This window comes from Notothenia rossii (genome assembly GCF_949606895.1).
Source record: "Notothenia rossii genome assembly, chromosome: 11".
NCBI classification, from domain to species: Eukaryota; Metazoa; Chordata; class Actinopteri; order Perciformes; family Nototheniidae; genus Notothenia; species Notothenia rossii.
Window position 1 is genome coordinate 14208593 of NC_136910.1, and position 13048 is coordinate 14221640.

The 13048-nt window shown below is 42.6% G+C and overlaps 1 protein-coding gene across 1 annotated transcript in view; it reads right to left on the minus strand.

Annotated features, from left to right (window-relative positions):
• The window catches only part of LOC307025125 (C-terminal-binding protein 2-like), a 91082-nt gene that overhangs the window by 54219 nt on the left and 23815 nt on the right, over positions 1-13048 (minus strand). Inside the window, 1 exon segment of the mRNA XM_079659721.1 lies at positions 570-766. Within this exon segment, the coding sequence (XP_079515847.1) occupies positions 570-627 (58 nt within the window). The 5' untranslated portion in view covers positions 628-766.

Consider the following 13048-nt stretch of genomic DNA (forward strand, 5'->3'; position numbering starts at 1 on the left):
ATCTGGGTTAACTACAATCATCAATATAATTTAAATGATTATATTTGCATATGTAGTTCAAGGCCTGATTCAAATTTAAATCACAGAAAGGTTGTTAAAACAAAAGCTATGTAATTTAGAGGTCTAAAAATAATGTGAACCAACTATAGCTCAGCGTTAACCTTGATATCTCCATGTCTTTGTGTATGCAAATCAGTGCTTACTTGATAACGGCTGGAATTATAATCAAAATCATTTCTCCAAATATGGAAACAAATAAGGTTTGGTGCATTTAGAATCAGCATTTAATGCTTCTCTTCATAATAATCCTAGAATTTATCAGACTATTAGCGGCGATTCATTTCATGCACTAGAGCTCTAAACTATATCACGCTCCCTGATCAAGTTTAATTAACGGTGAAGTCCAAAATTGTGATTGTAAACATGATGCGATTCACCCCGCAGCACTGCCTGTATGTGTTGAGGAGAACATTGGAACTACAGTGTTTGTTGTGAACAGTGCAGAAAAACAACTTTGCGAGGAATGAGTGAAGGTAAAAAATTTGGAAAAGACATACTCATGAGTTTACCTTCGCAGATCCGATCTAGCCTCTGCCTCTTCACTTTGTGTTTGTCAGTTAGGGACATGGCGTCAAACACAACACAGGAAAGGACGGCACGGATCGGCACGGCACCTCTCCTCCTCAGCCGCAGATACTGACAATGTTCAGACTCCTAGTGCACTGTCAGCACTATTCCCCGGGGCATACCGCCTCGGCACATACACCTGCAGGTACAGAAAACCCTGGTTAAACACAACGCCGGCACACATATGCTGTATACACACATTATTGATGTACAAGCTGAGGAAAACTCTGACACAGGAAGGCATTAAAGAGTCCTTGACTACACAGTACTCTCTGAGCCTCGTGCTCACAAAGAGCCCGGGAAGCTCCAGGCGATAGATACACAGAAAACCAGAGAATCACATTCTCACACACACACTTACTCAGATAGTGTTGGGAACAAAGTGCTCCATTTGCTCAAAAAAAATGACAAAGCTTCCATGCTTTAAAAGCACCACTTTTCTCCTGTTTGAAGTGTGTTTTCTTTCACTGACAAACACTCATCTCAAGCTCCATCTTACCCGTCACATTCCTTTATTGATCACAGTGACATTTGAGGCTTCTTGACTCAGATGGCAAATAATAGCAATCCACTTTTTAGTCTCTTTCTTTGCACTCAAAACAAAGCAGGCAAATAAATATGTATTCATCTGACAGCAGTTGATCCAGGCACATGTGAAAGAAGAGAGGGATAGAACTTGTGAGGAGAGATGTATCATTTAACAGAAATGAAGCTCTTGAGTTGATGTGCTGCACCTGAGGGTTGACAGATTAACGTGTAATGGCGCAATCAGGCCAATAGAGGGTAGTTAAAATCTATTGAGAGAGAAGCACACCATCTCTAACACCTCTTAACAACATATAGATTCCTTAGCCCATGTATTCCCTAACCACACACAAAAAAACAATGAGATGGAGAAACCAATGGAGAAAATGATTTATTTTTACCAGAATTTGGACTGACAACTGTAATCATACTTTGTATTTCACATCAGTTTAACAGGCGTTTGAGCAGGCTGAAAATGACAAGGCATTTCATTCACTATCACTGACAAACATGCGCAAATATACCGTGTTAGAGTGAAAACAAAAGGTATGTTTTTCTTTTACTGGCAGAACATTTGGAGAACAGTTTGGATCAGCATCTTAGAGAATTAGACTAAAGCGATTGCAGCACAACAGGGATTAAATGCCGCACTAAAAAAAAATCAAATTCCACATCTCGCTCTTCCAGGACCGGAGCCAGAAAGAAGCGCCTCTCTTCTTAGAAAGTGCTGACACTGTGAGAATCATTGCCAGTGCCAGTAAGCACTAAAACATTATTTATTAGTCAAACTTATTTGTAAAAGTCTTCATCAATCCTTTGAAAGACAGGAGAAGGATCTCTGTGTTTTAAACAATAGATTTCTGTCTTGTTGAGCATCAGAACAAAATCATTCCAAAAGACCCTGCCTTAAATTCTGTTATTTAAATTCCCACATTTATCATCTCAATTTAGGAGATGGTTCTGCGTAGAATGGAAATGATTTATGATAACAACTTCCACATTAATACATGATGTGAATAGTCATTAATTGCAGCCTAGATATTTCATATACTTAAAAACTACACTTGAAAATGTAACATTTTACGAGAACAAAGCAAATCATGTTTTACTGTATGACACATTTAACCGCCTTTTTATAAGAAATCTTCGTATCTTCTCTGTAGTCAGGAAAGAGCAATTTCGACGAGAGTTAGCTACACACAGTTCACTTCCATGGTGTTTTTCCACCCTGTTCCTTGATTCATTTCAGTTCCTCTCCCTGTCCCTCCTCCTTCCTTTTCATCTGTCCATCTCTCTGTAGTGCTGCTGCCTCTGAGGTCTCTCACTGAGTCATCAATCACAGGGCACTCTTCCAGGGCTGTCCACGTGTGTGTGTGTGTGTGTGTGTGTGTGTGTGTGTGTGTGTGTGTGTGTGTGTGTGTGTGTGTGTGTGTGTGTGTGTGTGTGTGTGTGTGTGTGTGTGTGTGTGTGAGCGTGTGAGCGTGTGTGTGTGAGCGTGTGTGTGTGAGCATGTGTGTGTGACATTAAGAGGGAGAGTGGCAGGGAGAGGGAAGTAGGGAAAACGGGCGCTCACAGGGACTATGAAGACCCACACAGACGCCAAACCATCCTCAATTCCTATCTCCTCCCCCCTTTTCTGCTGCACTCATTCCGCTAAACCCACATCAAACAGAGTAGCCCCAAAACTTGAAAAACCTCCCTCCACTTTACTTTATTAAATACAGCCAAGTATGACCTCCATTCTTACATGAAAAATGTAGCGGGGCACTACTTCTCCATGCATCAGAGGAAGCGCTGAAACAAAGCCGGCAGTGCAGCCAGCAGGGTCTGAGGGGGTATTTAGGAAGGGATTTTGCACTCCCAATCCAAACACAAAGGTCATATACATGAATCTTAATATTTAAGAGGCATTAAAAGTCAGATGATCGATAAAACTCCCTGCCTGCGGGGCCACAGCTCATTGAAAGAGAAACATTTGTGCGCGAGAGGCCGAGACATTAAATGTAAGAATCCATATCTGTGAGGGCCGTCTCTGTCTTCCAAGGACGGCTCCGCTGTGAGCACAATCACAGTCCACAAACTCTGCTCAGTGTCAGCAACACACACAGATCACTGTCCAGCACTGTCTGCAGAGGTGGGGGAAGGGCAGGAGTTTATTACAGCACAATAGATAGAGACAAATGCACACAAAGCGCTGGTTTGGGTTGGTGCTGAAACGACTAGCAACAGAACATTGACACAAAATAAACCGACAGTCAATGGCTTGTTCAACATTTTGCGAAATGTCCTTATTGCTATTCAAAGGTTACCCTATACTTTGTTCATACAGACACGTTGATCTAGTAGGATGTCACCTAGCTGGTCATTTCCCAAAAGGTTAGCTCATTCATTGAATCTGTTTATTGGTTAATTAACTATTTCTATGATGGATGAATCATTCCAGTTTTGTATATATAAACCAGTGGTGACCAAGCAATTTTGCTCTTATCTTTTGAACACTGAAAAGAACCATTGGTTTAACAGTAGCTTCATTCTCCACCCAATGTAATGACTTTAACCACGGCAGAATGTGTAAAACCACGAGTCGTATTCAATTAATCCGCGACGGCATCTTCTTGTAATGCGATGAAGTTTAATAATGACGCCAATGCTGTTGCAATCCATCTTCCCATTGAGAGACAAACACTAACAGAATTGTCTCCGATGTGATTAATTGACTTTGCTGAAATAAGAAAATAATTTGGTTTGGTAAACAGATACGAGCCCCGCCCCTGACAGACGCTCATTAGAAAGCAGTGATTACTTACTTTATTAGACACTTAGTGAGGGGGGGGGGCTCTGCTGATCAGAGGCAATCTTGCACAGTCAAAAGAGCCATTACAGTAACAGTATCACTTCATGTGTTGACACAGATCAGCGTGATTTGATTTGATCTCTAAAGAACTGAAAAGCTGCTTTTTATTGTTTAATACAAACGGAAATGTGTTTGGACAGGCGGCAGATTGTTCAAAAGCCAAACTGAAGACAGAGTGGGGCTCCAGTGGGTGAGTTTGAGGGATTGAATAATTAAAAAGGTCATGCTACCTGCCTGCTGTGTGTCACTTCACACATGGAGACAAGCACACACACGCACACACACACACGTAGTTCTGAGCCAGGCACAATGCACACTGGGGTAAAGACTGAAGAGACGAGTCATTTGGGGGAATGATCATTTTCCCTCGAACACGATGTAGTTTGTGAACTAATTGGGTGAATCCATAATTAATTTGCTGACATTAAGCCTTAGGGTCTGCTCCACTAAGACTACTTTCTTTCTAAGGATGTGATGAAGTGCTGGTGAAGCCTCGGGCTCACCACTGATGGGAGACTTGTTCTGATGCTTCACAGTGCAGGTTCTGACATTTACGGGAGATATCGAATAGCAATACATCTCCACACGTGTCAGTTAACTCCCCATACTGCAGGGATTATTTTAATGTGAGCCGACATTCCTCCAACGAAACATTTAAGTGATGGATAAATCCAGAAAATCCATACTCGACATGTTTTCAATTCACATCAAAACCATAACAGGGTACGGTTGTAGTCCTCACCCGGCCGGTCGGTATCCTCAGGGAAGCGAAGGATCAATGCTGAGAGATATAAAGAGAGTTTTCACAACCTTTCCTAGTGCTGATGAGACCTTTACAGCTCTTTGACTTATTAAAGTGGAGTCAGCCCCCATTTGCTGCAAATGCTAGGTCAATTCGTTCAAACATCACTGACCATATTTATGAAAAACAACAGCTAGTGTTTGAAGGCTTTGACACCGACCATTTTCTTTTTGGTCATTCCTTTGAATTTTGATGTTTTGACTTGTAGCTTTCAGCCTTTAATGTTTGCATGTAGCATAATTTTAATAACAAAAGCACTTGGCTGGCCCTTTTTTAAATACCTAATATATTTCCTTCGACTTATGGTTATAATGTCAACATAAGGAGGTCCCTTTTTCCATCTCATGTCAAAAACATTGCACCAAATTACACAAAAATATGCTTTGTTTGTCCATTCAACAAGCAAACCAAACAACTTGTATGTTCTTATGAGCTACTGGACTCGGTTGAATAAAACATTAAACAATGGCCCAATAATCCTAGATTGTTTATCTCGGATCTAGATCACAATTTTTGGGTATTTTCTATTATAAAAACAAATGAAGAGTAGCGTTCAGGCTTGGCACAGGTATGCACACTTTCTAGAGTCCGAGTTCATTTATCTGATCATTACAATGAAAATACAGATGCTGGGGTTTAACAATTTCACTTCAATAATATGACTTGCAGCTAAAAGCTCCCAAAATGTAAGTGAGGTAGGATAAGATTGCATTATGTAACCATTCATCCTTATACTTCAACAATGTTTCACTGGCAATCTGACCACTTTTTGAGACTGTGGCAAAAATACAGAAACGACCCTGACACCTGGGGGTTTAATCAATCATCATTAGGAATGAACTCCAGAAATATGTTCGCAGTGTTGGATCTGTCTGACTTATTGTGCAGAGGAATGGAATGTTATTTGTAAGTTCAAGCACAGATTGTCAGAGGCATGATATTTCTATCTGTGTAGGATGGACAGTTGTAAAAGATTAAGATTGTTAAACTGGTTATTTTTAGTAAGATTACAAATTATATTTCATTCGTAAGCTTTAGATGAAATCTTCCAATGAGTTGTCAAACACACTGCAGCTCTGACGTCTGTATTTATCTTCCCCAGCTGACAACCTCTTTACATTTCATTGTACTGCCTCGATGCGAGTTCTGTGCTAATCCTTGCCAAGACTTTAAAATCACCAAGCGCTTGCTTTCAGATAGAGTTGGATAACTTCAGTAGTTTCTTCTCCTGACTTAATTTCCCAGCGGAGTAAGACTGGAAAGAAATTGTGAGGAGAGACAACTGTTAAAAGTTATCTGACAGGGTGCAGCAGGAAAACGTACAGAAACATCCATCCCTCTCAAAGCTGATTCCTATCAAAAGCCCGAGCTCAGCAAGCCTCTTCAGACACTTTCAAATGAGAACCTCCAAATCAAGTTAGAGTCTCAACACTTTCACCCAAAGAGGCACACTTCTCTAGAAAAACACCTCTATCCTCTAAAGGTCCTTTTAGAATAACAAACACAAGTCTCCATGACAAAGCTGTTTATACTATTGATATTGCAATTAATACCCTCTTGTTTTTTTCTTCAAAAATCCCCTGTTTTCTTTCCACTAGCGCCCCGTTTGAACAATGGGGGCCATTTTTCACTTTCAGATGCTGGAGTTCCTCCAGAGGTAAATCTGTCAGCGTTGGGCAAAAACAAAGAAGGAAAAAACAGGAAAGTGTGGACACCCTGCGGCAAAAGCCCCGCTCTACTATTAATATCAACTTACATGCCCAGATCCTCAGCACATCAGTGCGATTTCCATGGACTAAATGGGGCCTGTGACGGCGTAGGCAGATGACAGATTTGACACAAGTACATTTAGCATGGTAAGCATGCCAAACTGAATGCCTCCAAACGGTAGATTTTTTTGAACTAGTGGCATCGGTAATGAAAATGTACTTTGGAAATATACAAAGAAGGCAGCACTTGAGTTCTAAGCTGCTGTAGCCCACCTTGTGCTATTTACATCCGATCAATAAACTGTTGTTTCTCAAAGTTCCAGAGGCGGAGGTTATCAGTGCAAGCCACAACCGCAGCCAAAGCTGAAAACACTTCCAGTGCAGGAAAGCGCCTGCAGCGTGCCAACCTGGCGAGCAGAGGGAAGGCGTGGCCTGCTCTGCGAGGGTGAGCTAAGAACTGCGCTCGCCACCAGCTCGGTGTCAGCGAGAGGCCAGGCTCCGGCACAGACAGCCTGCCTGGGTCCAGCCGGCTCAGCGCGGCTCCCTCTGGGTCCTTCCAGGAAGAGCCAGCATGATTCAAAGCTTCCTGGTGCAGGAGAACGAGGTGCTTCTACTCCCCCCAGAATGTGCCCACAAACACACACACACACATATTGCTCAGCCCACTCCCTGTGGACGATGAGACAGCCAACTCCTAGCTTTACTTGGGCTTACTTTGGGAGGAAGCCAAGTTAAACAATGTGTTTGATAAAGTCCAGAGAAGAGTGGTGAGAGAGGAACACAGAGAAGGAGCACGAGGTCCGTGCTCAACCACCAAGGAACAGGGATTCAAACATGGAGGAACACTTAAATATAATAATTTCAATTTGTCTAATTGTCGTAGTTTTGGCCATAGGTCCTAACAAATCATTGTACTCTAAAACAGTCAGGAAATATGAAGCATCAGCTAACTAGTTTAAAACAAAACTCCAGGTTGATTGATTGGCGAAAAAAGAAAGCATATAATATGAGTTTATAAAAAACCTGTATGGTCAACTGACCCCTTTTGTTCGTCTTTATTTCAATGATGTTGACATTGCCCCAGATGTAAGCGGTTTGCAATGTTAACTGATAGATGTTGGCCAAGAGGAAAAACACACAAGCAGAAGTTCTCTTTAAACGCAGCATTGGCCGTGTGACTGCTCCCTGAGCACAGTTTAACTGGCCGCATTTGGGAGAGCCAGAGCCAATATCTGACTTTATAGGAGAGCTTTCTATCCGAGCCCCTCTGATGGGTTCACAGCATAAGGCTGGCCTCTCTCTCTCTTTTTAACACATCCTATCATCTCAGGCTCTACTAATGCGCCATGCTTCCAGGGACTGACACACACTCACACACATATATATATATCCACATGCACATAACTCAGTCAATTAGTCCTGGCCCAACCTTGCAGCTGAGAGATAAATGGTGTGGAGTCTCAGCAGGCTTTTGCACGAAGCTGTGCTCCTTGTCCGCCGTACGGTATGTAGAACAGCTCTCTGGAGGAAAGCTAGCCCCTCCACCAAGAAAAGACGTGGCAAGCGCAAGGCTGAGGAGGGGCTCAAAGTGCTCCGGATTGTATTAAAATATGACCACAAGGACCCCCGACTCCCTAATCAGAGCTGCTGTAAGAAGCAAGAAGAAGAGGAGGTGAAGGTGTGGTGGGGTGTAAAGCTGGGTACAAAATTCCAGGTCATTCTACTTATGCCTCATTAACCGTTTGTCTGTGCGGTTGAGCGTCAACCTGTCTAATGTAAGAAATCTAATAATGTTTCCTTGGAGAAAGAAAAAGGTATGAATCCAAACTAGCCTTTTCAGGTATGTTTATGTCCCTTAGAAAAACACCTTAACAACCAAGAGATGGATACTTTTCAATGCCATAATAGCCAATATTTAGTTAATAGTCTTTCCTCTGTACCAAAAGCTACATTTCCCCCATTCTCAGTGAAACTCAAGCAAACTGTTTTTAAGCTTAACCACAAAAAAACATCAGTATCTTGGTGTGAAAAATGCCCATTTAGAGTAGGGATAACAGAGAGAAAAATCGGTTCTCTTATTTAAAAGACTGTGGTTTCAGCAGGTGGAAGACCAAAGCAAAAAAGCCACACGTCCACCCGTGTTGTAAATCAAGCGGTGTAAGCTGCATTATCTGCAACAACATGACATCCTTTTAACACCTGACACCTAGGTAACAAGCGTCTACCCCCTGCGGGTCCAGTTGACATATTATATACGGCTCCCACTACTCACTAACTATTCACGAGATGTCAATCCTATCAGTGCATACACACACCTTTAAATCAGCCTCCAATGCCAGCAGGGCGGGGCGGATGTTCGTGAGAGCCCTACCTGACTACAAGATATAGCAACACACACAGAAGTACATGTACACAAACACACAGCGAGGTGAAAAATTACAGTGAGGGTCTGGCGGATTAACTGCAGAATAAAAAGTGCTGATGGCCGACAAAGGAGAAAAAACAGCTATTCATCACCCTGGCACAGGATCAAACTCGCACACTTCTCAAATGCCCTCTTAGAGTTATTGTGCAGCGCGGCTCTGGTGGCAGGTCCACAGATAAAGCTGCCCTACCTGAATTGATTAATACGGGGGCGCATCCTCTCTTTCTGAAGATGGAAAGCATCCCTGCATCTCCTCAATGCTAAAGTGGGAGACATCTGTTACTATGTATTTAACAAGCAGACTGAGATTTCTTTTCCCCCCTTCTTTGTGAGTGTGTTTGCATGAAGCCGAGGTAATTTTCTCAAACAAATGCGGTCGCCGTGTTTCTGCTGGTGCAGCGTTTCTCCAAACCTGGTGGGGAAACAAATTGAGGGCATCTGTGTGAAACTTAAATCACTTTTACAGCACTCTACATGCTGCTGTTCCAACTTACACTCAGGCACGGGCAATTCTTTCAGATTAGATGTATGCAACAACTGGACTCATATATATGCAAACATGTGTCAAATATGTGATGCCTACAGAACAGCGTCATCTGCCACCATAGATTCTCCAAGTCACTGCTCTAGTCTTTACTGGTTGAAGGACCACCATTCATTGAAAGTCATTATCTCAACTCCATTAACACCATATTCATACTTCAAACCTCTTGGTGACCCCGAAGAACACTGCTCCCGTCACGGAACAAACGTTTCATCATACGATAAAGACACTTGGATTTATTCATCTTGCCATCTTGATCTTAATTGAGGTCAATTGAAGCTACTCATGCCCCACAGCATGAAAGGATGAGCTTAAATGTATCATGCAATTATGTAAGCATCTGCAATTGTGTTCACAAATTCATAGTTTTTCTGATCATTTGTCAAAACCATTTTTTTTCTGATATTTGTAAACCTTTTGTATATAAGAAGGCTTTCCATCAGACTTATCTTAGACACTTACTAAGGAACAACCAATGAATCATTCAATTAGTGGTAAAACATCTAAATACCCATAACAACTATCCAGAAACTCTTTTTTGTTTTTGTCCAACCATGCCCAAAAACCAAATGTATTGAATTCAAAAACTAGTTAAAAAAAAAAAGCCAAAACACTCAAAAAGCGCTTGTCAAGCATTTTGGCTTGACGAGCGTCGAATAATGAATCAGTTAATCAACTAATAGTTTCAGCACTAACCCGCATTGAATGGAAGCTCTGCAATCTCTGCTCCACAGGCTGCCATCTGTTACAGCTTGGCTGCGGCTCTCAAAGACCAATCAAAGCACCGTGTTATCAACAATCTGAACATCAAAGGACGCTAATAAAAACCGTTAATATGAATATATTGTCATCAGTTTTATCTTCCAAATTGCTGTAAGTGTGGTATAATATCAGTGCTCCACTAGATAGGCCATTTAAATGCATGAGGACCGTGGTCTTTTGTGAATAGAGTAAAGAAGTGTATGTGGGTGCAGAAAGCGCTCAATGAAAACTCCTCCCAGGCTGTGACAGTACATAGCTTACACAACGGGTGAGAAAATGCCATGAAAGAGGATGAATCATAGGATTGTATCCACACTGAAGACTCACTGACTGCCTCGGGGTTTGGGTCAGTTGTGTAGTCTGAGAAGGGGCGACTGACACTCCGGACACATGTAACACAAACAACAGCTACAAATCAGATATCCTCCTTATTCGCTGTCAGAGAGTCTTTCCCCCTCAATAAGAGCATGAGGATTGGCGGTGGCCTCTATTTCAACTCGGTGGGTCATGGGGGTCGCTGCGCTTTTTAAAGAAGAGAAAAGCCCCCGTCACAGCGATGGGTTTTTCTCCTGTCGGTCACAAAATGTCTCCTGACACAAAGCCCTCATACTTGTATCAGCACGCTTCAGTATTGCCAACAAATATGTGACCTCCTTTTTTTTTTACCTCCCACGGCTAGAAGAAAAAAGAAAGGAGTTGACTCACCTTTACCTTGCCGACTGAAATAAAACAAAGAAATAAAAACAATGCGCCGTGCAACTCTGCCAAACCAAATGTTGTTATTTTACTCCGCAAACTTTTGCTTGAGATAGTTAGAGGTAAGGTGACGGCTTCAACTTTATACTTGTTGTGTTGTGTTGCCTGGGGGGAATGCTTTTCACTGTTTATCCATGAATGGCTGGTCTGAGCCAAGGCCTTTAAAGCTCTAGAGAAAGCCAACGCTGTCTGCCACTGCTAAAACATGATGGAAAAAATATCAGTGCTCGCAGAATAATGTCTTTGAACACTGAGTTACAAATGTGAAAAAAGATGGTTATTGCACCAGATTGAGGTCAATTAGGCCTTTTGTGCTTGAGGTACACTTGTAATTCTCGATGACTTGATTGAATTATCAGAACCAAATGTCTGTAACTACTGTTTGTTTTCATTAGTTCACGCTTATAATCAAATGATTTCAATGGCTCTTCATTTTTCGGTTCATCGTTTAAGTGATTTTTCCAGCAGAAATGCCAAACATTCATTGGTTCCAGCTATTGCTTTACTGTGTTTAATATCACGGTTGACTGAATAGTCTTTGATTTTGGACTGTCTGGGTCTGACATTTTTACCTTGAGCACTCCAAACGTACTGATTTGACAATTATAGACTGTCAAATTCATTTTAAAACCACTGATATAAATAGATAAAAAAAAAAAAATAATGGTTATATTTGACCCTACATTTTTTATCCGCTTTGTGAACCCCATGTTGTAGAATATGCTACCAGAACTCGTAATGTCTTTGAGGTGTGACCCCATCCATCTGCTCCCACTACAACAATCCCATAACACACACACACACACACACACACACACACACACACACACACACACACACACACACGCACACACACACACCCCCACTCACCACACACAGAGGTCCCTCCGGATTAAATGAAGTGCATGGAGAGCGGGGCCCCATTACCCTGCAGAAGCCACTTCACCGGTGGCTTTACTAGACTGCGTTTCCCCCCCCAATTATAAAAGCACAAAGCTTAAGCCGGCGGTCAGCGATGAGGTTGGGGGGGATCGGCCCCTTGTTGGGATGACCTAAGTGAACTTGGGGTGAGGGCCCGACGTGACTGAGAGGCCACGAGGCGAGGGTCCAGTTTAGGGGTGGGGGGGGGGGGCGATGTGTGTGTAGATTTGGCTGCTGTAGGGGCAGAAACCAAGCGGTGTTTGTTTTTTTTTAAAAGAGAAGAAACCTGATGCTGTAGGAAATACTGCTGTGAGAGGAACCTCTGTTAGTCAAATTAACTTCCAAAGTAATGGGAGGGGGGGGGGGGTACAGGGTGGCAAGGAGGAGGAGAGGAGGATGGAGGAGGAGTAGAGGGTGGGGGTGTAGACTAGGTGACAGGCAGGATGGAGGTGTGTGTGTGTGTGTGCTGTGAGGGAGGCTGCAATCTTAGCACACAAAAAATGAGCAATTCCACCCCGCGCTGAGTCCGCACGAGATTGAATGCAGGAAACGCATGAATTATTGCGCAGAGAGGGGCTGAATTAACTCTATATATCACGGCAAGTCAAAACAGTTCAGGGGTGAGGGGCTGTGTGCCTCAGCTGATGAGGGGGAAGGGGATGGGATGAGTGCGTGGCACGCGGAGGAAGAGGGAAAAATAAAAGTAACTCAACATTACTATCTCCTCCCATTAAAGTGAACCACTTCTCTCTCTACAGAGCCATGAAGCTGTCAAACAGACCTCTGATTTATTCTGCCCTTACCCAGGCTCCTGTCCTAACTGTCGCATGCCTCCAATTAATTTTTTTTTTGTTGCTCTCCATCCCTTCCCTGTAAATGTAATGAGATTGCAGCGCCGAAAACTGCTGACTCCCATTAATGCACAATTCCTTAATAATACCGGCAGCAAAAGCAGAGAGAAAACGCACGCTCGCCCAATAATAGCATTTGAAGAACTCCACAGTTTTGTCGGGGATGTAATTAACATTAGTCATCGCTACTTTTTTTTTTTTACATTTGCACATAACAGACTGATTAAAGCCCAAAGCTGAAACCTGGCTTAAGTAAACACTGCATGTATTGT